This window comes from Patagioenas fasciata, chromosome 19 (assembly GCF_037038585.1).
Source record: "Patagioenas fasciata isolate bPatFas1 chromosome 19, bPatFas1.hap1, whole genome shotgun sequence".
NCBI lineage: Eukaryota > Metazoa > Chordata > Aves > Columbiformes > Columbidae > Patagioenas > Patagioenas fasciata.
In genome coordinates, this window is record NC_092538.1 from 10650244 (window position 1) to 10674320 (window position 24077).

The 24077-nt window shown below is 43.1% G+C and overlaps 1 protein-coding gene across 2 annotated transcripts; it reads right to left on the reverse strand.

The window, feature by feature from the left end:
- Positions 1–301: 301 nt before the first annotated feature.
- On the reverse strand, positions 302–23416 carry TRIM37 (tripartite motif containing 37). 2 transcript variants are annotated; one of them, XM_065853263.2, is made up of 25 exons: positions 23226–23416; positions 21561–21662; positions 20222–20262; positions 19423–19539; positions 18717–18804; positions 18142–18264; positions 17337–17460; positions 16393–16460; positions 15970–16094; positions 15094–15144; positions 14622–14703; positions 13116–13192; positions 12487–12666; positions 11664–11778; positions 11229–11435; positions 10635–10771; positions 9829–9926; positions 8482–8685; positions 6149–6460; positions 5846–5974; positions 4695–4887; positions 3872–3990; positions 2126–2239; positions 1276–1360; positions 302–915 (listed from the first exon to the last, which is right to left on the reverse strand). In XM_065853263.2, exons 1-25 carry the CDS (start codon positions 23244–23246, stop codon positions 912–914), a joined length of 2916 nt encoding a protein of 971 aa, XP_065709335.1. In that variant the 5' UTR covers positions 23247–23416; the 3' UTR covers positions 302–911. The 2 variants fall into 2 exon arrangements, with proteins under 2 accessions (XP_065709335.1, XP_065709337.1); XM_065853265.2 differs by lacking the exon at positions 11229–11435.
- Between the last annotated feature and the right edge of the window lie 661 nt (positions 23417–24077).

Below are 24077 nucleotides of genomic sequence, written 5' to 3' on the forward strand. Positions count from 1 at the left end.
TCCTGCAAACAGTAAACACAACACACTGTCCAGGACAATCTGCACAAGGCAGCTCAGGGCTGCAGCTCCTGCCTTGCCCTAAGAAATACCAAAACTTACTGTGGATCTCCCTCAATTACTATTTGAATATACAAGATCTAAGCATTTGGTCTGGCTTTAAAAATCCCAGATGGATTTAAGTGCTTTTCCTCAAATAACTGAGGAAAGAAGTGACAGGTGCACAGCAGGAAAAAGTTCTTACAGTGACCTGGTGCTACAGAGCACGTCCAGACTTCCCCACACAAACAGCTGAAACTTCACACCAGGTTTCAACATCCATTTTATTAACAAAGTGCAAACAGTTTTAAAGGATGAGTTGTACAGCGCTTCCACTGCGGCACATTGACACAGAAAACGTCAGCACAGCCGCTGGGACGAGGACAGCTCTCGGTTACCGTTACCCATGCTTTGTCGCTAACCGGTTATTCAGCTTCACAAATAGTTTATAGCAGCTCAAAAAGAGTGAAGGGTTTGGCAGCGTGTTCAGCTGGTCCACACCACAGAATGAGGAGAATAACTTGAGCACCAGCTGCCTCACCGCAACTCTCACCACACAGCATCTGCAGGACTCAGCAGCCTCACACAGCAGGTTAAAACAAGGACATTCACACGTTCAGGGGTTATTCCAACGACACAATAAGACATCCTGGAACGACGCTACAGCACCTTGTGGACACCTTTTCAGCGCAGCCGGCAGAGCCAGCAGGAATGCAGCCTTTAGTGTGAGGCCCTCACAGGCCATTGTGCCCCAGGAACAGGTTTAAGATGACTGTAACAGAACCCCAGGAGAGCAGGTGACAGACGGGGGTGTGCACAGCCACAACAGCAGCTCCAGTGAACCACCGCAGGTCTTCAGGCCCCGAGCCCAATCTCTATCTGCTCCAAAGAGAGGCAGCTGTCACCAAAACACGCAACTGGGAGAAGTTTAAGGCTTCAAATAAATACAACTTTAAGAGTCAAAAGTTCACACCAGGTACTTAAATCCACTCGGTTTTCTACTGGCGATGACACAAGCTCGAACCCCAGCCAGTCCTCCCTCTGTGCTGTGTCACTTTTCAAGCCTGTGTGCCCCACAGAAGAGCTGGGGGGCTGAGCTGCCTGCAGTGAGTGCACAAACACCCACCTCTCTGCTCGCAGCAAGGTGAACACGGCCTCATCTCCGCAGCAGCACGGGAAAGGTGCATCCCCGAGGCCACAGCCACTCACAGGCCAGCCAAGGCAAACGGCTGCACTCACCTGGTGCCATCTTCTCCAGTAACGAAGCTGAGATCATCAGAACCGACTTGATCACCCTCTGGGAAGGCTGAGCACCTCTCGGAGGCTGAAAACAGAATAAGCAATCGAACACAGCAAGTTAACATTCCGCCACCTGCAAGTCCTGCTGTGTTGCACTTCACCCTTAACATACTGGTACACAATGTGCTTGACACAGAGCTAAGACTGCCCCAGGGTTTGAGATTTAAGGTATCTTTAAGTCAAGCACAGATACGGGCAATGTTTTGATCCTTCTGATGAGCTGTGAGGTTTTAGTGCTGCTGCAGACACACAGCACAGCAGCAAATTCCAGTTACCAAGCTGAGTCATTAGGCCATGCTGCTAATGCGGTGTTGGATGCTTATTCCGACCAAAAGTCACCTTCACTGAGCCTCAGCTGTCACCTTCCAGCTTTTAATTTGATCAGAAGGTTAAAGCTTTTTCAGAGAAATAGGGGATGAGTTTTTGAAACTCCACTGAAGCACTCAGAGCACATTCCTGCCAATTGAGATGCAAATCCGTGTGTAAGGCAGCAGTTGCCTCCCTGGAATCAGCCCACTTACCACCATCTCGCACACAGGGAGCTCCGATTCAGAACTAGAGCTACGGGTTTTCCAACGCTTCCCTGAGAGACTCACCTAAACTGACTTCTCAAGGCTAGAAACAGTTCCCCCTCCTGTTTCCATCTGATTTTAACAAGGATCCCAAGAGAGGAGTTCCAAATCTTATCAGTGCTTGCTTGAGCTTTAATACGAACGCCTCCAGAGCACGAGCAGCGACCTCTGCTTTCGCAGGCGCGCTGGGGAGGGTGGGCTCACACCGGCACTTGTACCTTCGCTCGAGGACGGGACGCAGAAGCCGTGGTTAAACCCCTCTGAGGCAGAGGCAGCGTCCTCCTGCTCTTCGTTTTCTGTGTCACATTCAATGTCACTGTCGCTGCTCATTCCTGGGAGGAGATGAAGGACATGCTTCTGAAACACCCCGGCTGCAATAAAACCCCAACAGGCAAAAACCGCAAGGCAGAAGTGACGGCGGTAACATCTGTGCAGCTAAAGTGGTCAAAACTTTTTCACGTGGAAGAGTTACCAATATCAAATACCAACAGCTGGCAGGAAAATGGGAGAAGCAGCACATTCAGAGCTAAATGTATTTACCAAAGCACTGAGGAATTTGACAGGGCAGCGGGGACCAGCTTTGCAAACAGCCTCATTTTGCTGAGCAGCTTAGCTCTGGAGGACACTTCCAAAATGTCACCGGCTGAGCTCAGGGGTCCAGAGCTGCGCTCCCCTGCCAGCTGTTCCGTCTACCTCACCCATGGGGACACGAAGTCCGGTGGGTTTCTTTAACAGTTCTGAGGCAGTACGACCCACTGAGCAGAGGAACATACAAGCAGCAACTCCATTCAAGTCTCTCTCACATAAAACATGCTTCTCCTACAAAGAACGGCCGTAGCTGTTGATCAAAGCGGCCGCTTTTGTTTCACCAGACCTCGAGTGCGCATTGACAGCGGTCAAAACTCTCCCTGTCGCAGGTGACAAAAAGGGTTTGCTGTGTTCTCCTACTCAAGAGCTGATACTCATTGCTAAGAAAAAACAAGTAGTGAAGGGAGATGCCAACTCCACTGTAGTTTTTCCTCTGAAAGGAAAAATATTGTAATATTTGTTTCCTGGGGTTTTTAACAATGAAGTATTTTGGGTTTTAAAACATTTTCCTATTAGGCTCTCCGCTATAATAGGAGAACTGCAGGAGCACATCACGATCACGCTGCAGTGACTAAGAGCAGAAATTCAGTTTTGTCACTGAGAGACCTTCAGTAAATGCCAACTCCTACACAATATTGCACACTGCAGATAGAGATGGTTGCTGGCACCTTAATATAGGCTTTGCACTACAATTCAGTCATTGAAATTCAAATTAGTGCAGGGGTGGAAGGCAGGAGAGTTTTAGCAAGATAAGAAAAAACTCTTCTACATGGACTTTCAAAGAAAAAAAAAGCCAGTATTTTTTTTCCAGCGTGGAAAAGATGCAGGAAGGGAGGGGGAAAGTTTCCTCCAAGTCTCTAAGGAAACTGGCTTACGCACCACAACACCCAAAATGAAATGCTGGAGAGATTCTAGTGTGGACGTGGAGGTAGTTACCAGTGTGGTTTGTCCCTGAAGGCAGAAGACTTAAAAGCCAAGGTCCCTGGCTACTGTTTTAATTAGGTAAGAAGTTATTTCCAAGGCCATGCAACTCAACAGCAAAGCAAAGACCTGGAGACATACCCAGAGGTACAAAAAGCTACTGGGAGTCCAGAGAAAGAGACGGCACCAGCGTTATCTGCTGGGTGTTCGCGTTCCCGCTGCACCGTAACATCTGTTTCTCCCCAGACAGCAGCCACACAGACGTTCTCTCCTTGTTCAGGTTTCTACCACAGCTGCCAAGTGTTCCAGCCAAGTTCAACAGCCATGAAAACAGGTTTTGTTGTTTGGGTTTTATTCCCTCTTTCTGTCTCCTATTCAAGGCAGTTCCCTTACAGGAAGGGATCATCACTACAGTGTTGTCACACTGCGTTTGCCCTCTGCAACATCCCATTTACCTTCTTCTGGCCCTGCAGAAGCACCTTCAGAAAGCATCCCCTGCAGGTCGGCAGCTTCCGAGTTGTTTTCCAGACCGCCTGCCTGGGCTCCTTCCGTACGACACCCTTTAGAATTTGATCTTCAGAAAGAAATTAGGAGAAACACAAAAACCACGTTAGAAATTCAGCTTCAATCCAGCTATGGAAACAAATCCTTTTAGTGCCACAGCTAGTTTTACTCATTGCTTAAGACTCTTGCATATCCACTTAAACTTCCAGATTTGATTGACTGAGAAATATTTAAAAGCTTAAATATAAACCTGGAAAAGTTTATGGTATTTTCCAAAAATGGTGACTCTCACCATTTAGGAAAAACAAAAACCAAACCAATAAAAAGCCCACAAAAGCCAGCCCTGAGTACTCTGTTGCACTTTGCTTAGTCAGCCCACAGGGAGTTATTATGAAACTGCTGAAAAGTAGAGTCCCAGTGAAAAATATGGTCTTAAATGAAGAAACCAAAAGTGGTAACTGTCAGTGAGAGGATATTCTGCAAGGACTAGGGGGAAAACAGCCTGGGCCTGCCTTTCAAATCAAAGCGTCAGACTAAATCCACAGCTGATCAAAAGAAAGGAATAGAATAAAAAATAAGACAACTTGTAAACTGGTTATAAAACCAGAAATTGATATCCAGAGGGAACGGCAGCAACCAAGTCAACTTCAAAGCAATTTCTTTTCCATGCTACAAGCACCTGGTTTTAGTAGATTATGGTCGTTTTTCTTTCTAGATCAAGAGGAGGTGGGGGAAGAGATAACAAGAGGCAGGGGGGCAAAATAAAACCTTTACCCTAGAGCAACAACTTTCCTGGTCTTCTCCACAGCAGTTAAGCCACTTAAGCCAGAAACTCCCACATCGGAATCTGAACTTTCACAAGGCCTTTCCTCCGGCTTGGGCAGCACCTCGGAGGCGTTGCCGCTCGCCAGGGGCCGTGGAGGGTGAGGGTGATGCCGACCACTCAGCTTTGAGCTCCCTAAGCCTCCTGAGAAAAGAGAGAGAAAAATTCAAAGCACATCCAGCCTTATTTCAGAAGATTAAGCATCCAGTTGTTTTACATCACCAGTGTTGTTACAAACACGTGTGGGTACAAGCCACCTTCCCCACTCTCACTCCTAAAACATTTTCAAGTCAATGTATGGGCAACATGCACCGTTTGACACCTGCTCTCTAACACACAAAGACTGCAGGACGTACAGGCTGCTCCTTCCCCACCTTGAGTGGTGAAATGCTATTTTCCAGTAACACAGACGCCCTCCTCACCGCTATTTTTCCCAGCTATAGACACAAACCCATTTGCTTCTACTCTTGGACAAGGGTGGAACTGGGCACCAAGGTCAGTTACACCATCTAATGACTCCGTGGTATTTTCCAGTTTCTCACCCAAGCCTTCTGTATCGTTATTTTATTATCAATGTATATTATTATCAATGCATTCAGCATTATAAGAAAACAATTGTCATACCCCAATTCCTTCTCTGAACATGAGGGGCACAATCCCCAATTCCTGCCCTAGGTATTTTGTTTCATTGCCCTTAAGAAAGGGCATCCTAAATCTCAGGAGCAGCAATATCATACAATTCCTTCATCACATGCCTCCAGAGTTTCCTTGAACTCCCATTAAGTCAAATCACAATTTAAACCTGGATCAGTACTTTTTGATCTGTGATTTTCACTGTTAAGTTAACTCCTAAAACATCTGCAGAGAGACCTGCAGTGACACGTAACACATTTATGTTCTGATAAGTCAACAGCGTGGCATCGTTTCACAGCGGATCAGCTGAGGGTCTGCACCGCTACAATAACATCAACTACGTTTGAAAAAGGATCCACTCAAGTTTCAGGAAAACTTCAGTTGCCAAGTAAAAACACTTCCTGAAAAGCTTTTGTACAACAGGTGCCAAGACGCATCAAATCACACAGATAAACGTGACCTTCTTTACCTTCAGAGGTTTGCCCATCGCCCTTTAAACGAAGATTGCTCTCCCCACAGTCCATAGCTCTTCGTAAGGACAGACTCCCTGCTGCTCCAGAGCGAACAGGTTTGGGTGAATTACTTTTCTTACTTGCAGCTGCAAAAATATTCAAAGACTCAGAGGCAGTGCAGGTTTTACATTTCTAGATTCTTACAGCTGAATACGAGTAACTATAAAAGGTCTATTTCCAGGTGCCTGGATTTACAAACCACCTACGCAACTGACATCTGGAAGAGTGACATTTAAATCCCCCCTTTTCTAAGCACTTACAATTCCTTATGTAACAACTGGTCACTGAAGACTTTGTCAGCAGTTCCATTCCTATTTCTTGCAGTTTGCTGCAGCTTTCTGTTCCGCAGGCAGCTAAAGCACCTTGCTCAATGGAGAAGAAGCTGGGTTGCCCGTCACAGGAGCCGGCGTTGCTGCTTCTCACTTCCGACAGCTGGTTTTTGACATCAGACATTTTGCTTCGAACCTCAGCCATCTGAGTTTTAAGCCTTTTCAGCATCTTGAGGTCGGGTGGCACGCGCCACATCGCCTGGTGCCTCCGCTGCTCTCGCTCTTTTAGAGAATAAGATGATGCTTTACCAAAGGAAAAGTTAAAGAACACAACAGGTAAGAAAAACTGTTCTCAAAACCAGACAAATATTTTTACAGCTGTAAGAATTCTACCTATATGTTATAAACACAAGGGAGAGACATCATCTGTACTGGTGTGGCACTGTAACACTGAGGTTGCAAGCACTGCACAGCTACTGGGATAGCAGATTTTCACTCTCTGCCATGGAAGAACCCCAAAGCCAGCTCGCTGGAAGAGCCAAAGCTCCCAGTACTACTGCATGAATTCGGGTGACACCTGAGCTACTGCTCTATATTGCCAGACAAGCTGCAGGTCACAAATCTGCTTGCCAGTTTAAGTCAAATTTGTTACAAGTTCTTATACAATTTGTTGAGTGTGTGTATAAGATCCTCATCCCACCAACATACCATGTTACCATATAGAACTCAAAGAAATTTGAAACTAGGGAAGGAATTCCCCTAACACCACAGGATCAGGTCGAGGAGCCAATACCTGCGTAAACCCACATGCTGCTCAGCCAGAATTAGAACAATTTTGATGTCTAGTTGAAGCCTTAGAAATTCTCTAAGTGTTTTGCTGCAAATTCAGCTGTTCAAAACCATAAAGCCCAGCGGCTCTTAGAAACCTTCACCTTAGGAGGTGAAGTCTGGCAAACTCCCAATGAAACAGCAGCTTTCCCTTCGCTGACTGACTTGAATAAGCTCTGGGAACAGTCAGACCTTGAGGGAACCTCCACAAAACAGGTAATTTCAGCTGCGTGACCAGTAGCTAAAGCTGATCAGGAAGCCATTCAGCACAACGGGAGAGCTTAATCTTGCTCGGGTAGCCCAGCACAAAGCGCAACACCCTCTCTCAAGGTCCTTTTGTCATTTGCTGCCTCCCTTTTCCATACTTTCGGAAGTGACTTCCATTTTTGGAAATACAGATTACATTCAGCTGAAAGTTCTGTTTATGTGACTACATTTCAAAAGCTAATCGCAAAGGAACAAATAGTTTGAGCTAGCTTTTAGATTCAGTAACACCAATGTCATCGCTGCAGCAAAAGCAAGTATTTATTTGCAGCAAGTAGACCATTATTTCTCTTCTGTTCTATTAAGTCATTAAATGGTTGCTTCAGAATGACCTGAAATAAGTTGTTGCAGTAGCCAGCCAGCTAGCTCCAAATAAGTGCCAATCACAGTAAACATATTCTTGAGGTTTGATTTAATTTTAATTCTTCTCTAATAAAACAAGAGAAACTAGCAACCTTCAGTAATAGCCATGGGTGCCAAAGTGTCAACTATTTGCTCCTCTGCACATGAAGTTAATTGCTGTTTTCAGTTGAAGGGTCCTAACTGAACCACAAACACTCTTTGAAGTCTTCAATTATTTAAATGCCATCACTATTTTTGGCTGCTGACATTTTGATCCATTTTTCTCCCACAAGTGCTTACAAGTGCTTTTCCAGCCTAATACACACATTTTTCTAGTTCCATTTTAAATGCCTTTTTCATACAAAAGTAAACTCCAGGATTTACTATTTTGTTAGCATCTGCTGTGCTCCTTGTAGTCTCAGCCACCAAGTGTACGAACTGTGTGAAGTGCAAGGTGTAACCGCTTCCTCAGCAGAGAGCTGGTTTGTGGTGTTTTTGTCTTTCGGTGCTCACCCCTGCTAGAAAAGGGCCTTTCTTCACCTCCCATAGTTGTAGTGAACAGAAATCACACGAACTGCATCTCTGTAAGGTTTCTACACAACGCAGCCAGTTCAGCCACATCCCCCAGAAAAGGACGAGAAGACCCTCCTCGATACACATTTCTGTTCTCAGCTGAGTCATCTGGCACCCTCAAGCTGAGGTCAACCATTCAGACTCCAAATGCGTCAGCGCAGGCAGGAAGATGCAGCACACAAGGACATGGAGTTCAGCTGTCAGTGAAATGTGCTGTTTGTCACCCTCTTTTCTCCCTCCCCTCCTCAAACCTGCTTCTAACTCCAGAGACATTTCCAGGTTGGAATGAAATCATTTGATACGCGATATACAGTTACCTCTGTTCTGCAGAAGAGAGGCAGGTGGACGTGGCTGAAGGCCCCAAAGGTTTTCCATACCGTTTCTGTCTTTTAGATCCAACAAGTGGATTAAAATCAAGGGATCTATATCTAGTAAACTGCTACTGGCTGCTGAGCCCAGAGCGCTTCCTCCCCGCCTTGAAGGTCGTCCACTCGCGCTGGTGTAGCCATGGCCACTGGTGCCTAAGGAAGAGGTACAGAGAAAGAGCGTGCATATACATGACACAGGTGACTCATTGTTCCCTGTAAAAACAAAAAGAGAGTTCTCCAAGAAGATTAGGAATGAAAGCATTCCAAGAAACTTAAGACATGGGTATTATTTCATGGATTTATGGGTAGACTAGAAAACAAATCAATACAAAGAGCATTTATTCTGAAGAAATGCATATAAGCTTTCTAAGTGTGTATCTCCCTCCTCCTGCTTAGATTAAGGGGGGGGATCTTCAGCTGAGTTCTGCTCTGTGTTATCATGTTCCCATTACATAGTGGCCAAGGCACTCAAAAGATGGAGAGAGTCTTCAGACAAAATAGTTACATCTGTGAGATTAAAATGGGATAGTTTAACAGAGCTCCCACCACAGACAGGTGACACTACTAATATTCATACCAGAAAACAGGGCGAGCAGGTAAATGCGAGAAGCTTGAGTGAAGAGATTGCGTCAGCTTTTACAAGTGTGGTTAAAAATTACATTCTAAAAGTTCCTAAATAAATGCTGTTTCTACAGCCCCTGTGTAAATACCACCTCCAGTGAAGGCCACTTCTGACATCTTTGCCATAAATATACTTAAATTCAATATACATGTATTTTTCTTTCAGAATCTTACTAACCTATAGCTAATTTGAGCTATAATAATCTCTAGGGTGCAAGAAATCTCAGAGCACCTTTCCCTTATTGCATTTAAAATGTATTTCTGCTTCACTTGTGGGGATTCTTTACTTCATTCCCTCCACACACTTCAGGTTTTACAGTGCACAAAAGTCTAAGTGAATGCGTCACACATTCGGACGTCACACAGACGTCAGTAAGAATTCCTTGTTGGTCTGCTTTTAATCGGAATGGAAGGGGTTTCAAAGAGGCAGAAAAGCATCTCTCTGAACTTACGTATCATTTTCAAACAAGCACATTTAGAAGATTACACTATTTTATTGAACCTCCGAAACATTTCGGCTACACTGCAATAATCAGTACAAACCACATGACGCAGCATTTCCCAAAATAGAAATGCCTGCGGAACACACAGCTTGGCGTTGCTTCCAAGAAGAACAGGGGACGGAATCTAACAGCACTTTGCATTCATGGGGGTTCTCAAGGCTGCTTTTCATACCTGATGCTCCAGGAGTAGCAGCGGCTGCTGCATCCTCCATGAGATCTCCTTCTTCCAGCTCCATATTGCTGCTGTATTCCACGTCATTTTCTCCAGACCTTAGGAGATGATTGGGGTGGAAAAATGAGAATACAGTTATTAGCTTCTGTCAGCTCTTGTTAAGTGTTATGGCACATACCTTGAAAACAACATGAAGCACCGTAAATAGCATATTCTGCATTCCAAATGACACAAACTGAACAAATCAAAGTGTGTTAATTAAATGATTGACTAACCAGGAGTCCAAAAGAGTCATACATATCTAGACTGTAAAATCTGATCCTACAAACTTCTATATTTGTATGTGTTACAACACATCCTCACATTTTAACAAAGATTCTAGGATTTGACACTATCATCTCAGCTAAAAACCTTAAATTCTCTAGTTTAAGCAACTGTCCTTATTATCACTCTCCTACTACCACAACATTCTTAATACCAAACCTCTCTTTCGTTACAGTGTAGAAACAGATTTCTTAATAGTGTTTTGGGAAAGAACCTTCACAGACTATCACTTGTCAAAGACAGGATACAACACTAAAATACATTAAGAGTTTGGAAAGACAGGAACTAGCTGGTTGAAAATTCAATGTTTAGAATTAACTACATTGGTTCATGTTGTTTCCAGCACAGAAAACACCCCTCACATTGCATTGGAATCCCCCACACCACAAGTGTGATATAGCAAATGAATGAGTTTGCACTGGAATTAGGATGATTACCCTGGGAAACAAGAGTGATGAACTGAAAGTGATTAAGTTACTTACATAGTTTCTTCATCAATATCATTTTCTTCAGTGTTACTAGTTGCTGTCGAACTAGCTGAAGAGCTGCTCCCATCCAGGTGGTTCACCTCATCTTCTCCAGCAAGATCTATATCCAAGTCACCATCAGAGAGCTCGTGCTACAAGAAAAACAGAACAACTCTTTGTAAAAATAAATACTTCAATTGCACTTCAACACATTCAAGAAAAGCTATGAAGAGAAACTCTCCCTCCCCAGAGTATCACGCCACCATACAAGAGTTACGAGGGTCTCAAAGCGTAATAAAAGCTGGTAACAAACACAGAGAAGTTGGATTTTTCAGATGCAACTTGAAAACATTTTTGTTGTAGGATGTATCACAGAATCCCAGAGTGTCAGGGATTGGAAGGGACCTCAAAAGCTCATCCAGTGCAATCCCCCCATGGAGCAGGAACACCCAGCTGAGGTTCCACAGGAAGGTGTCCAGGCGGGTTTGAATGTCTGCAGAGAAGGAGACTCCACAACCTCCCTGGGCACTGGTCCAGTGTCTGTCACATATCTACTGCTATCCTATCATAAGGAGTTACATAAAGAGGCAGGAAAAGAATAATCCCTACATTAAAGTCTTCATGCTTCTCTTCATCCTCTTCCTTGTTATCTCGTACCAATCCTGGAGCAGCAACATTCTCAAGCAATGCTTCAGTGCTTTGTCCAGATTTCTTTGATCTTGTTTCTGGACCATCGTCATTCTGGGGACTAAGATGAGTGTCTGGAGGTGAAATGCCTCGTGATTTCTGAGTCCGGGAAAGTTCAATCGCAAGCCTCTTAAATATTAGAAGGATACACAAAAGTATACATAGAAGACGACAATGGAGCATCATCACCAAATCAAGTAAGTTAGTTAACTTGCATATATACTATTTTAATAACGCTAATATGAAACTACCAGTAAGTAACCCAAATAAACACAGTTATCAAACACAAACACTAATCTAAATCAGGTAATCCTGGTCAGTAAAAAGTGATTTTATGTAAATATACATCACACTTACTTCTTTAAGGTTATTTATTTGTTGGATATAACTTGTCTGAGCTGCTTCCAGTTGAGCAATGTACCAGTGTTGATCTCGACACTTTTGGAAAAAGGTTGGTGAGCGCACTTGGAACCTTCAAAGGAACATTTGAAAAGGTGGGTGGGTTTTGGCTTTTTTGGCTGGTTGATTGTTTTCCCTCCCCCCCAAAAAATCCAAAAAGGCCCACACAAGAACATCTTACAACCCGAAATCTAGTGATGGAATAAACTTAAGACATCTTGTACTTCTATATTCAATATCCCAAATGAACTGAATGACAACAGTAAGTATTTGTAGGAGAAGTCGTTATCTTCACAGCCAACAGTAACAAAATCAATACACTACAAAGCATTTAACAGGAGCAAGAGTATGACTGTCCAGAGAGCATTTCAAATAGATGGATAAAGCTTTATATTTTGTCATAGCATGGCAATTCCCATTGATAGCATTAGTTTTTATATTACAGACGTCCTTCTTTCCCAAAGTTTTCCAATGCTCACTATAACTGTTTCTAAAGAGAGGTAAAAAACACCCTGTTTCTTTAATTCAGTTACTTACAGATCTCTAACCCAGGCTTATTACTGTCAAGCATCACTACTTCTCAAAGAAAGACATACTTAAAGTTTCTACAACTCCCTTCAGCACATTTTCTTTAAAGCTGATGACAGTGAAATTTATTTGTGACAAAACATGTCACCATTATTTTAAATTCAACTCCTTAATTATTTCCTATTTCAGCAGTAGGTGTGACACTTTGTGAAACGATAGCAGAAAAGAACCTCAACTGAGTTGTCTTCCTTACCTTAGGATCACGGTGTCGTTTTGCCGGTTTAAGTAGCCTTCATTGGCGAGCAAGTCCAAACGGAAGAATCTGTTGTAGCCCCAGCATTCGCCAACTTCAAAATCGGAGGCAAACTCTCGAATGATGTTTTTAGTGGGATCGTTGGTGGACTGGTGAACCATTTCCACACGGTACTCGTACCTACGCAGGGGAAGATCGCAGGTATTAACACCAAAACAAAGATGTCAGAATTGCTGAATATGCCAAGTTTAACAGAACTGAGATTCCTGGGAGGCTTGCCTGCCCAGCTGAAGGGGTGATTCAGTGTTAAAATTTGGGTGAACACAGTACAAGGGGGACGAAAGTAGTAGTAAGGAGTGGTAAACCAATACCAGGACACAGATACTCTTACTGGTTGTTTTGCCAGCTTGCTTTCTATATTGAGAAAGCCACTGAGTAATAACTTTAAAATATTATCTTTGGGCACAATTCAAAGCTCAGTGGACAACAGAAGTTTCACGCTTCTTTTCACGAGGGCTCTGCATCAGTCCCTGGCAATGCTACAGAACTTGAGGTCATTCTTTGCAAACCTCTGTAGATGCTTTGCCAACAGAGAGAAGAACAGCTGCTCTTACTACAGCTTTGCTTACTTGGATGTCTCTGGCAACCCAGCTGAGAGCTCCAAGAACACAGAGAGGTAGTAGCCCCGTACAACTCCATTTCCGTCCTTGAAACAAACAGAGAGAGAAATTAACTTTCTAAAAAGTGAAAAGCAGTTGTCTACTTTGTGTGCTGCAGTGTTTTTATTCTCCTGTGACCTACAACTCTTAGTGTAACTTTAATCAAGGGGAATCTGCATGTGGAAGCACATATGCAATCTAACATCAGTATCTCGGATATAAATCTCAAACTAGAGCTTTAATTACTCTAACATTTTAGGGGTTCAATTAAGTGAAAGACTGGATAGACAAACACTTGTCAGTGTATCAGAAAAAAAAACATTTATTTAACATATAAAAAAGCTCATAAAAATCTACTTAGTTTATTACAGTCCAATTCTTCTCGAATTCTCAACATGAAAACAGCTCAGGTTAAACATTAGTTCTGAAATATTTTACATACAGCTGCATTTCAAAGCCACTTCATTTTTCAAAGAAGTGCAATTTCTTTAGAAAAAAAACATGCAACATGAAAAAGTTAGGTCAGTTAACTGAGAAACAATATTAGAACCACAATAAATCAAGGAAAAATATGGCAAAACCTCCATCGCACTCACCCTCATCAAGGATGAAGAATGGCTCAACTTGAATCCTCTAGGTTGAAGAAACATTCCAACTTACCATTTAAAATATAATTTTTAATGCCTTCTGACAGCAAACCTCATGTTGTCAATTCTGAATTTACAAAACTCAGAGAACGTACACAGGGTTCACCTCTGCACTGCAAGAACACAATTCTGTGCATATGTGGGCTTAAGAGATTAACCCAGTTCTCTGAAGATGCCTCGTAAATCACTAACAAGACTCACACGGCACCACTAAATGTGTATTTCTCCAAACACAGCTGTAGTAGCAGCCAGAGCTTCCTGGAAGCACTGGACTGCAAAAAGATCACACGGTGTGTGTTGGTGTTCCAACATGGACAAATATATTGCTTCAGAAATGAAGAGTATTCAGCCCACCGAAAGGACATTAGTACAATACACACATTTTAATGTCAGCATTTGAGAACTGGATGCACAGCAAACCAGATTTCCCTTCAACCTTGTCCTTCTCCCAGCTTCCCAAATAACAATTATTTATGAACATAAATATTGTGAGTTATCCTGTACCTCAGTTCTGCAAGAAACATCTGCAAAACCCACTCAGATGAAAAGGGTAAACATATCTATTAAAGTTCCTACAGCATATTGCTAATACCCATTTTTATTTGTTTTTAAATTAACCAGATTAACTATACTGAGAATGTTCATGCTAGATACCTGGAGGCAGAGAGGGAACACTCTAGCGGTTGGTGACCAACTCTACAACCTTATTATGTTCTTTTCATACAGCTTTTTACATACAATATGAAACTGAGATCTCCTTACAAGAGAAACCTATGGATGTTAAATGTTTTGGATGGGATAACAACTCTAGTTGAAAAATATAACTCACTGGATAAACTTTTAATCTCCAGCAAAGTCCTGACACTTGAAGAGGCGGACTGTAAACAGGATCTGCTCGCTGCCGCAGCGTGCTGGTGAGAAAGAAAGAGCATTTGCTATTGGGACAAAACAAAACCCTCCATGAGCTGCATATCCACTTGCACTCTCATACTCTAGAACCATCCTTTTTGCTGCACACAGCATGTAGCAGAATGAGGCCTAAGCATATATGTGTATATATATATATATACACAAATATATATAAATTTGCCTTTATCATGGTAAATCTTTCTAGCTAGCAGTTTAGCTAAAGTTGATTGTTCACCTGGTAAACAAGAGATTTTTTGATTGAATTCCTGAAGCTTAGTTCATATCTTAACAGTTTTCTGTAGAAACTATTCCGTGTTTTAAAGAGCATTACTTGTGTGCAGAAGAAAGAAAAAGCTTCCCGATATTCTCAGTAATTTCAGATATATTCTCACCTGAAGTTTTCCAAGACAAATGTAGTTGAGTCATAGGCTGGAACCAATTCACTGGAGAGGGGCAGGAAAAAATATACACATATATATTAGTTAAAAACATGACATTAAAAATCTCAAGTCTTGGAATCTTCAGAAGCATTTAAGGTGATTTAGGTCACCAGAGCCACTGAAATTCACTAGGACTACACTTTTTATGAAGAATTGTGTTCTGAAGTGATTTTGGTTATATATTCTGAATTAAGGTGACCTGCAGGGGTGTCTCATGAGAGCCTTGCAATTATATACCAAATGACCCAATAATAAGAGAAAAAGGACAAATCAGCACACTAAGTGTAAAAAAGAACAGAAATTGTCAGCTGGAACCCACTGTCCCAGCTCCCCAGCAAGAACTATAGATATCAAATAAGCTCTGATGGAACAGAAATGCCTACTTGCCCCATAGGTTACAAAGGAGAGTAAGTTAAGCAGTTTATAGTTTTCAGTGTGTGTGGACTCAAATTCAGGGATACCAAGTTTAACACAGAAAACAGGCACAATCATGTTAGCCCCCAGATTACCATTGCTCATATCACTGAGCGTACAACTCCCCTTCGCTATAGGTGGGTATCAGCCAAGCTCTCCAGCAACACATCCAGCAGCCACCTGCTCTTTCAAACCCACACATTAAACCACAGCAGTTCCCTCCCATCCCAGTTCTACGAGAGACTGACACATATAAGAACCGATCGACCTCCCAGACTCACTGGAACATCCTCCTCCTGTCATACAGTAGTACAGCAAAATGGGAGAAAGATACTCTCCTCTAAGTTACTTCAAATCTTTTTAACAAGATGGCTTTCAAGCTCAGGTACCACAGGAAGGAAATGCAATGCTCACCTTGTGAAGTCTGGGGGGACAGGAGTAGTGACAAATGAGGCCATCGGCTTCCGATGCACCTGCTGGAACATCATTAGGATCTCTGAACTTTTGGATATCAGTTCACTCTTACTACATGATCGTAACTATATGGGAAAAAAGAGAGAAAGAAAAAACCCATATGTCATTAGTAGAAACCATAGCTTTTGACCACTTTTATATGATCTTGCTATTAATCTATATATTAGTTTTGCAAGCAACAGAACACCTTTTGTTATTTCTGAAAGATATACTTCTTTTCAAGAGGAAATTGTGCAACTTAAACGGAAAGATACTCTCAAGAAGTAGCTCTATCCAGGTTAAAATAAATTAATTAAATAATAAGGAAGGCCAGCTGAGGAGGGAATCTACGGAACACAACATTTCTGCTCCTTTTGTAATCACCTGATGTTCCACTTCTTGAAGCAGGGATTCCAGAAGTTCTGTTTCTTGGGTAAGCGATGTCTTCTGACCTGTTTAAAGACAGGAATGTATGTTTCAAGAAGACACAGTCACTGGATTTTTAATAACTTGAGTTTTTTTTAATTTAACCTGGAATCTGCTCAAAAACCTCCTGAAGTAAAAGATTTCTAAATATACCAAGGTTGATTGAGAAAGCATTTTAAAAGCAAGCCTACGTTTTTAATTAGAGCTCTAGTGAAGAACTCACTTGAGGTTAAGACAGTAATGAAACATTCTTTGTGTCCCAGAAATGGTAGGTTTGTTTTGGGGTGCTTTTTTGACTTCACTGCATTTGCTCTCCTCCAGACAAGCCTCTCTCTTATATTAGCTGACACTTTTCTCCTAACACCCGCCATTTCTCTTGACTTTGATGTTCAAGTGTTCACCAAAAAAAAGAACAAACCACACTTAAATGCGTTCGTGCATTTCAACTCGCATGAAGGCTATGACAATAAACAAAAACCACCTAAGTCACATATGCCTGTTTTCTGCCATGGGGATTTGCTTTGTCTCCATCACACATTACACACCTGAAGAGTGTTTGGCAGTTGTTAGAAAACAGGTGTTACACAGATAAAATGCTAACCTGTCCATACAAATAATTAAAGACACTCTACCATAGCTTTAAGGCTGATCTTTAATCAGCACACACAAAAACAGATCTTGTGACTGATTATTATATTCAATAGAGGTACAATGTACAAATCCCAGATTTAACTTAAAGTACTGACATGAATTTGAAGAGGAACATAACCAGGCCACATCTAACAACTTGGAACTATATCACAGTAACTAAATAATTAACTAAAATCTCTATCATAGGTAGAAGCTTTCTGTCAGCACTTAACATATTGTTCCCACTCATAATAGAGGAGGGAAATACATACCCATTAATGTTATAAGCTTATTCTTCAGCTGAGTGTCTAACCGGGCAATCATCATCTCCACTGCATTCCTGATCTCCCGAACTCGCTCATCCTTCGCGCTCCGCACGGCCTCCACATTCCTCTCCTAAAACAGCAGTCAGGAAAAAGACACAAAACCAAAGCCTTCACGCTTCCGCACGTTTCACTCATTTACATATTGACTCTGCTCTCTCAGATGTCAGAAAGGCCTAGGCCTCCCTAGAGTCACCTCCAGCCCTATTTTTCTATGAGAACAAAAATAAACAAACCCAAAACCTGGTCTTATTGAAGCTTGCAAATTTAGAATAAGAAAACAAGAATGCGTTTAGATGAGCTGTGTTCCAGGCTATTCCTGCTGCCTGTTGTTAATACCCTTTGACTGTTCTGAGTACCTCACCGGGCCCTCTGGTGGGTGACCGAAGGTTAACAGTCAAGTTGAGCAACGTTTTCTCATCACATAGAGATCTGGCGTATGTGGATTCTTTAGTAGCGAAATTTGTAAATACAACTGCCAGTTTCTCTTCCATAACTTGAGCTAACTCACATCTTTCTCTGTCTGGCAACTACAAACCCCAGTATTTAGAATGTTGATCTTTCTACACTGTATAAAAAGAGACTCTCTATGGAATAATCCAATTATCTTCACAGAAGCAACAGTTTCTGAACAGCTACTGAAAAGATCCTGAGGATATGAAATGTCACTGTCTCCATTTCTCACTTCACAGTTATCCTTTGACGGTGGCCACAAGACAGGAAAACCTATCATCACTTTGGACTGATTTCTTACCACTTCTTGCACCAAACTGATCAATTCCATGAGCCTCCTCCTAAGCTTTGCCACTTCTTCATTTACTTTTGTGACATGCTGCTCATAGATTTCTGCCAGTGGCTTAAAAGTGTGTCCTCCATGCTGTTAAAAAAGAAAAAGAAAGGGGGACAAATAATAGAACATCTCATTTTAACTGTATCCCATTCCTATTAAATTCCTGAAAGAGAGGGGAAGAAAGCCTCCTAGTGTATCACTCATCTTGGAAAAGTTCCAAAGCAGATTGTATGTAGGAAGTCTGTCTTTCACTTCCCTTCATAAGAAGTCATGAATTTGGCTTTCATACCATCAAAGCTTCCTGTCAAGAGTTATTCGGAGTCTTAACAGTCCCCCAAAAATAAACTACTTCATTCACTGTGCAACTAAGAAATCAAAGATAGAGGACTTGGGGTTTTTCTTTATAGTATTTGTGTGGCTATTCAATGGCCATAACAACAGTTTCATAGCATTTCTAGTTCTTCAAACTGCTGCCAAACATCATGCTTGCAGTCTCTTGTTGTAATACACCACATGCATATAAGCAAGTCTCTTCTTACCATTCCTCCCCAAAGCGCACACTGGTGGCAGATACACTTCTTACAGGTCCAGCAGAAAACACTAAGCTTTTCATGATGATTTTCACACCTTAAACAAAAAATACATGTATCATCAACAGAAAGAGCTATGAGTTTTCTGCAAACCCAATTTAACATTTTCACTTGTTTTGCTACCCAATAGTGAGAGAAAAACGCAAAACGTCAGCACAGTTTTGCAAGAATACTTACATATAATGAAAACCTTTTGTAAAATAAATGTTGCTCTTAGTATTCTCTCAGGAAGTACTTCACAGAGAGAAAGTACATTACTAAAATTGGATTTCTACCCAGAAGATAAAGGCTATCATCAATGAATCACGCTCCAAATTATCGAAGTTAATACCTCACGTTATCAAAATCACATGTACGGTCACTAAGAAGGGCTAAGAGCCTTTACAAGTGTTACTACCCTTCACGTTTCCCACATCTCTCATTTTAACTATATTGAGTCAAACTAGAAATTGCAGTAGTTTTCTAGGCAGACACCGAAAGCTTTCTCATTCCATTAAGTATTACAGAAATGAACTCTGACTTTTAGTCAGATAGTGAGTACGACTCAGCTTTTAACTAAAAGTTATCAATTTGTTCCTTGATTTTAAAGAAGAGCTGGAATTAAATGCCCATTCCTATCCAGCAAACTGCAAAATGCAAAGAACGCTCCATTTACTTGTCTTTTTCATTTTCTTCGTGCTTTGTGAGATTGCACAGTTGAAGCGTATCAAGCTGTTGCGTGACCTCTTCTGCCCAACGACAGTTCACGAGCTCTCGTAGCTGCAGCGGGGCTCTGCAAGAAGCATTGCTACAGTTAGAGCAACAACTCAGCTCGGGAGCTCAAAGAGAAGCATGGCAGTGAATTCAGTTCATCAATTCTACACTACTGGAAAAGTCACAGGCAAAAAGGGGCTGCAGGGAGGAGAGAACCACAATGAACCACCCCCATTGACATACAGAACAGCTACATGGGGAACCCAAGAACTATTTCCAGATTGCTGCTGGATAACACTGGGTAAATAATTATGTTTCTTGGTGCCTTTTCAACTTCTCCCATTATTCAGCTATCCCCATTGTAGTGCTTCACTTATCCCCTTTGTAAAATGTAGATATATTTACCTCCATTCACATTTCAGTCCAAAAACTGAAGTTTCTGATCTCTGACTCTTACAAGAAGAATATAAAGAGTTCTAAGGGGGACACCATCTAATTACTCATTACATCAACTATATGCACTGAAAACAGCAGTGTGATAAGGGAAGAACAAAGATTTTGCTTATCTCCTCACAAAGCTAGAACATACTTCAGAATAAGTATTATAGCAGGGTAAATTTTTAATGTAACAGCAGGTACGTCTCGAAACAAAAATAATCCAGCTTAAAAATTCAGTGCAACCTGCACTGAAAAAAGACCATGCATAAGAGCACAGTACACCCAATTCCTGGTAATTATTTCTGATATTAAAAATACCTTACCTACAATGAGGGCACTGAGCTCTTTGTTCGGTGAGCCAACGCTATGGAGGAAAAAGGAAAGACATTTTTAAAGAGACTGTAAGAAAAAACTGCAAGTCATTCTATCGTTAATTAGAAGTTATTTCTTTTTATTACAGTCTTCCTATATTTTTCCTTTTTTTACAGATTTGTAATTTAACCATTCAACCACTTAGTCACAGCAGAAGCTGCTATTTGTATCTTGGTAACAAAGCAACCACTTTTCTTTAGGTGTCAAAGACACTTCAGCTAAAATTGTATACAGAGAATTCTGAGGTATCAAGTATTCCACACAAAACCACACACCTGGCACAGACTCCCACAGTTATAGACTAAAAAGCACATTTCGACAAAAGAAAGTGCAAGATACAGCAAGCCTATTTTTGGAGTCTACCTTATTAGTCTTCAAGGTAACTTATTTCTTCCTCTCAAGCTATTTATATGCAAGTTAAGATACCTGCAGTTCAATGATCAAATCCACATGGACCCTCTGAAAGTTTGTCTTCTAGAAAACTCCAAAGACAAGTAGCTGAGGAAAAAACTTCATCTGCCCACTAGAGCTCACAAGTGTAAAAGCTCAGCAGTTGTAGGGCTTTATTCGTCAGCGCACTGCTACATTTAACCATTCCCAGGAAAAATCTCTCACCGCCCAACAACAAGATGTCATCTAACATTCTTAGCATGTAACACAAATCCTTCACCTATAGTTCCTGTCAGAGATTTCAGAGCGAATGATGATTGCTTGTTCCAATTTCTGGAAATACCACCAGAGGTCTGAAAACCCATTACACTAACGCATAACAGCATCCGGACTCAAAACTGAAGCATTGTCCATTGGTAACCATGACCTTGATAAATGAATTGAGGTACTCTGAATGCTGCTTCAGCCAGCTGTACCAGAATCCCTCGGGATCACATCTGATCACACCACGCCGATTTGGTGAGTGTTTCAAAACATCTCCAAGATGGCACAAGGTGATGTTATAACCTTCCAGTGCTCCATACTGACAGATGCAAAGTACAGGCATCGCTGACTCTCAAAAGATGCTAAAAAAGGGATCATTACATGTCCGTATCTGAAAAGCAATTACTCCAGATAGCCTCTATAATTAGCATTACTGAATGCAATGCACAGCCTGCCTAGTTTTTCCTCAGGACATCATAAAAGATTTTGAAAGGGAAACTAAAGAGCACAGAGCAGGAAAAAGGAATCCTTGGAAGACCAAGAAAAGGGGTAAGAATGAAGCAAGAATGCATTCAGAAGAGCAGTAGTTTTTAAGTCCATATGTTTGCAAGAATAAACTATAATAAGCAAACTCACCCGAATACAACTGAAACAGCATAGCTTGGAGCAATGAGGACACAGACGTGCATCACGCAACTTCTCCATACAAATAAAACATCGGAATACTTCAGCAATGCTCTGCAGAAGGTAAATTATTGCTATTGTTAAGTCACACACTTCAAACATATCAGAGCTGCACTTATTTTCCAGGCAGAGTGCCAGGTTTCACAAATGCAGTCCCATTCCAAACAGCCATGGATAGTGCATCTCAGAGCAAGCCCCTGAGTCAAACACCACCGCTCTCCTCCTCACTTGCTCCTACATACACCAGCTCATTGTGTCCATTTTACAACACTATTCTTCTACAAGGAATAGCTTTTTGTTTGGTTTATCTTTTTGCAAGTGGGCCTTTCTGTACCCAAAATACCATTCCCACTTGTGTTCACATGGGACTGAGCCACTGCCAAAAGAAACTGCTGCACCTGCAGATTCTGAACCCACGAGTTTCAATGCAACGGCAATAAACTAATCCAAATGTATGGTAAGTACATGTGTGCATTATACAGAATGCTAACGAGAAGGGTTGAACACGACATTTTTTAATGTTTCTAAGACTTTCAGTTAAGGCCTATCATTAGCACTAGCTCCACAATTTCTATGCTCTCTCACACCCTATTTAATCAACCCCTTAGGCAATAAAAATGTAATTTAACATATTGTTTTACTATAACCATCTGAGGAGAGAAAGTGTTTGTTCTAGAATACAGCCCCATCATCTCTCTCCATTCTTAAAACGAGAAAGGTATACTGAAATGCCAAACAATGTTTGCTTCCACATTGATAGATTTTTCACTGATAACTAAGTTTTACATTGTGTATTATACAGGAGTTAGACCCCTTCTGGCTTTAACTATGGAACTTCAACAGATTCTTCAGATAGGCTAATGTTTTTCTCTACAGAATTAAAATTATAAAATGAGGCATATCTTCCAGTCACAGATACCACAGTATCTCCCATACATCAGTGTCTTCTTTATTAGTTGCAAACCATTCAAATGCACCACCTGCATTGACAGGAAGTTATCACACAAGGTATTTTAAGATATTTAAGATATTCTTCTCGTTTGGCTGCTGCTGAAGCTGCCCAGGTCACAGAGAGCCAGCTCCCAGTGTCCTGCCCTCCCAAACGCCAAGGGTGGCTCTGTCACCCCTGGGTCTCCAGAGCAGCCACCTCCGATGCTCCACCAGTTTATCTAACCCTGACTATGTAAAATAACTGCGTGTCACCTAGAAATGCCACCTCTTCACACCCCGCTCCCTTTTCACCCAGCCCGGCAGCGCCCAGCCGAGCCCAGCCCTGCGCATCCCTGCCCCCCGCAGAGCCGCAGCTGTTTTCCGCCTCCCGGGCCGCCCACCGCTCGGTGCCGCTTTTGCCTCTTTCCCCTCACGGGAGCGATGGGGACCTGCCCAGGGCCACCCGCCAGCCCTCCCCTGACCCGTGAACAGGCCGGGATGGCCTGTCCCCGGCTCCCGCTGCAGAGGCCCGGCCCCACAGCTCGCCATCCCCCGCAGAGAAGGTGCAGCCGCCCGCCCGGCTCCCCCATGGCCTGGGGGAGCAGCCCCGGGAGGCAGCGCTGCCCCGCACCGCCCTTCCCGCCTTCCCTGAGGGAGCGTGAGCGCAACGGCCACCCAGCCGCTCACCTCCACGCTCTGCTCGTCCATGGCCGCGGCTCCGGCGGCGGGGGAGGCTCTCCCCGGCCCCTCTCCCTACCGGGTGAAAAGCGGAGGCACCGGTGGTTCAGGGGCCGCCGGTGAGAGGCTGTGCCCCGGCCCCAGATGCGTTCGCGGGGAGCGGGCCGGCTCCTCCCCCCGCGAACCCGCCCTGCGGCCGCTCAGGGGGGCGGGGCCTAACGGCCGCAACGCGCTGCGCATGCGCGGCCCGGCTCGCCCGCCGCGCCGCCAGGGGGCGGAGCCTCCCCTCAGGCAGCGGGGCTCGCCAGCGCCGGGAGCCGGTAACGGTCGGGGGGTCCGTGGAGTTCCTCAGTGAGGGGACCCGGTAACGGTCAGGGGAACCGCGGGGCTTCCTCAGCGAGGGGACCCGGTAGCGGCTCAAGGGAAGCGCAGGGCTCGGGCTGGATGCTCACCGCGGTGAGCGGCGGCTCCCGCCATCGCTGCGGCAGCACCGCGCAGACGGCCGCTTTCTGACAGGAATTTCCGACGGTTGGGTTGTCAAACTGGGCTCTCTGGAGCCCCAGCTGTGCGCTCGGTTCCTCGGTGCCCATGACAGATTTCAGGGTGAGTGCCAGCGAGACAGCGCTGAACAAAATGCAGCCGCAGGGCTGGATTTCCACAGCTCACAAGGCCACTGTCCGCAGGGCTGCACTTGAATTACACAGCACAACCGTATGTGCAGTTGTTGGCCCACTAACAGGTACCTGTAATTGTTTTAGGCAGGTTTCATTGATAAATTAAATCTTTCACTCTGCTGAAGGTAGAGTAAGGGGTGAGTCTGGTATTGAAAGTGATTGATTCGATTAAGTCTGAATATTAAAT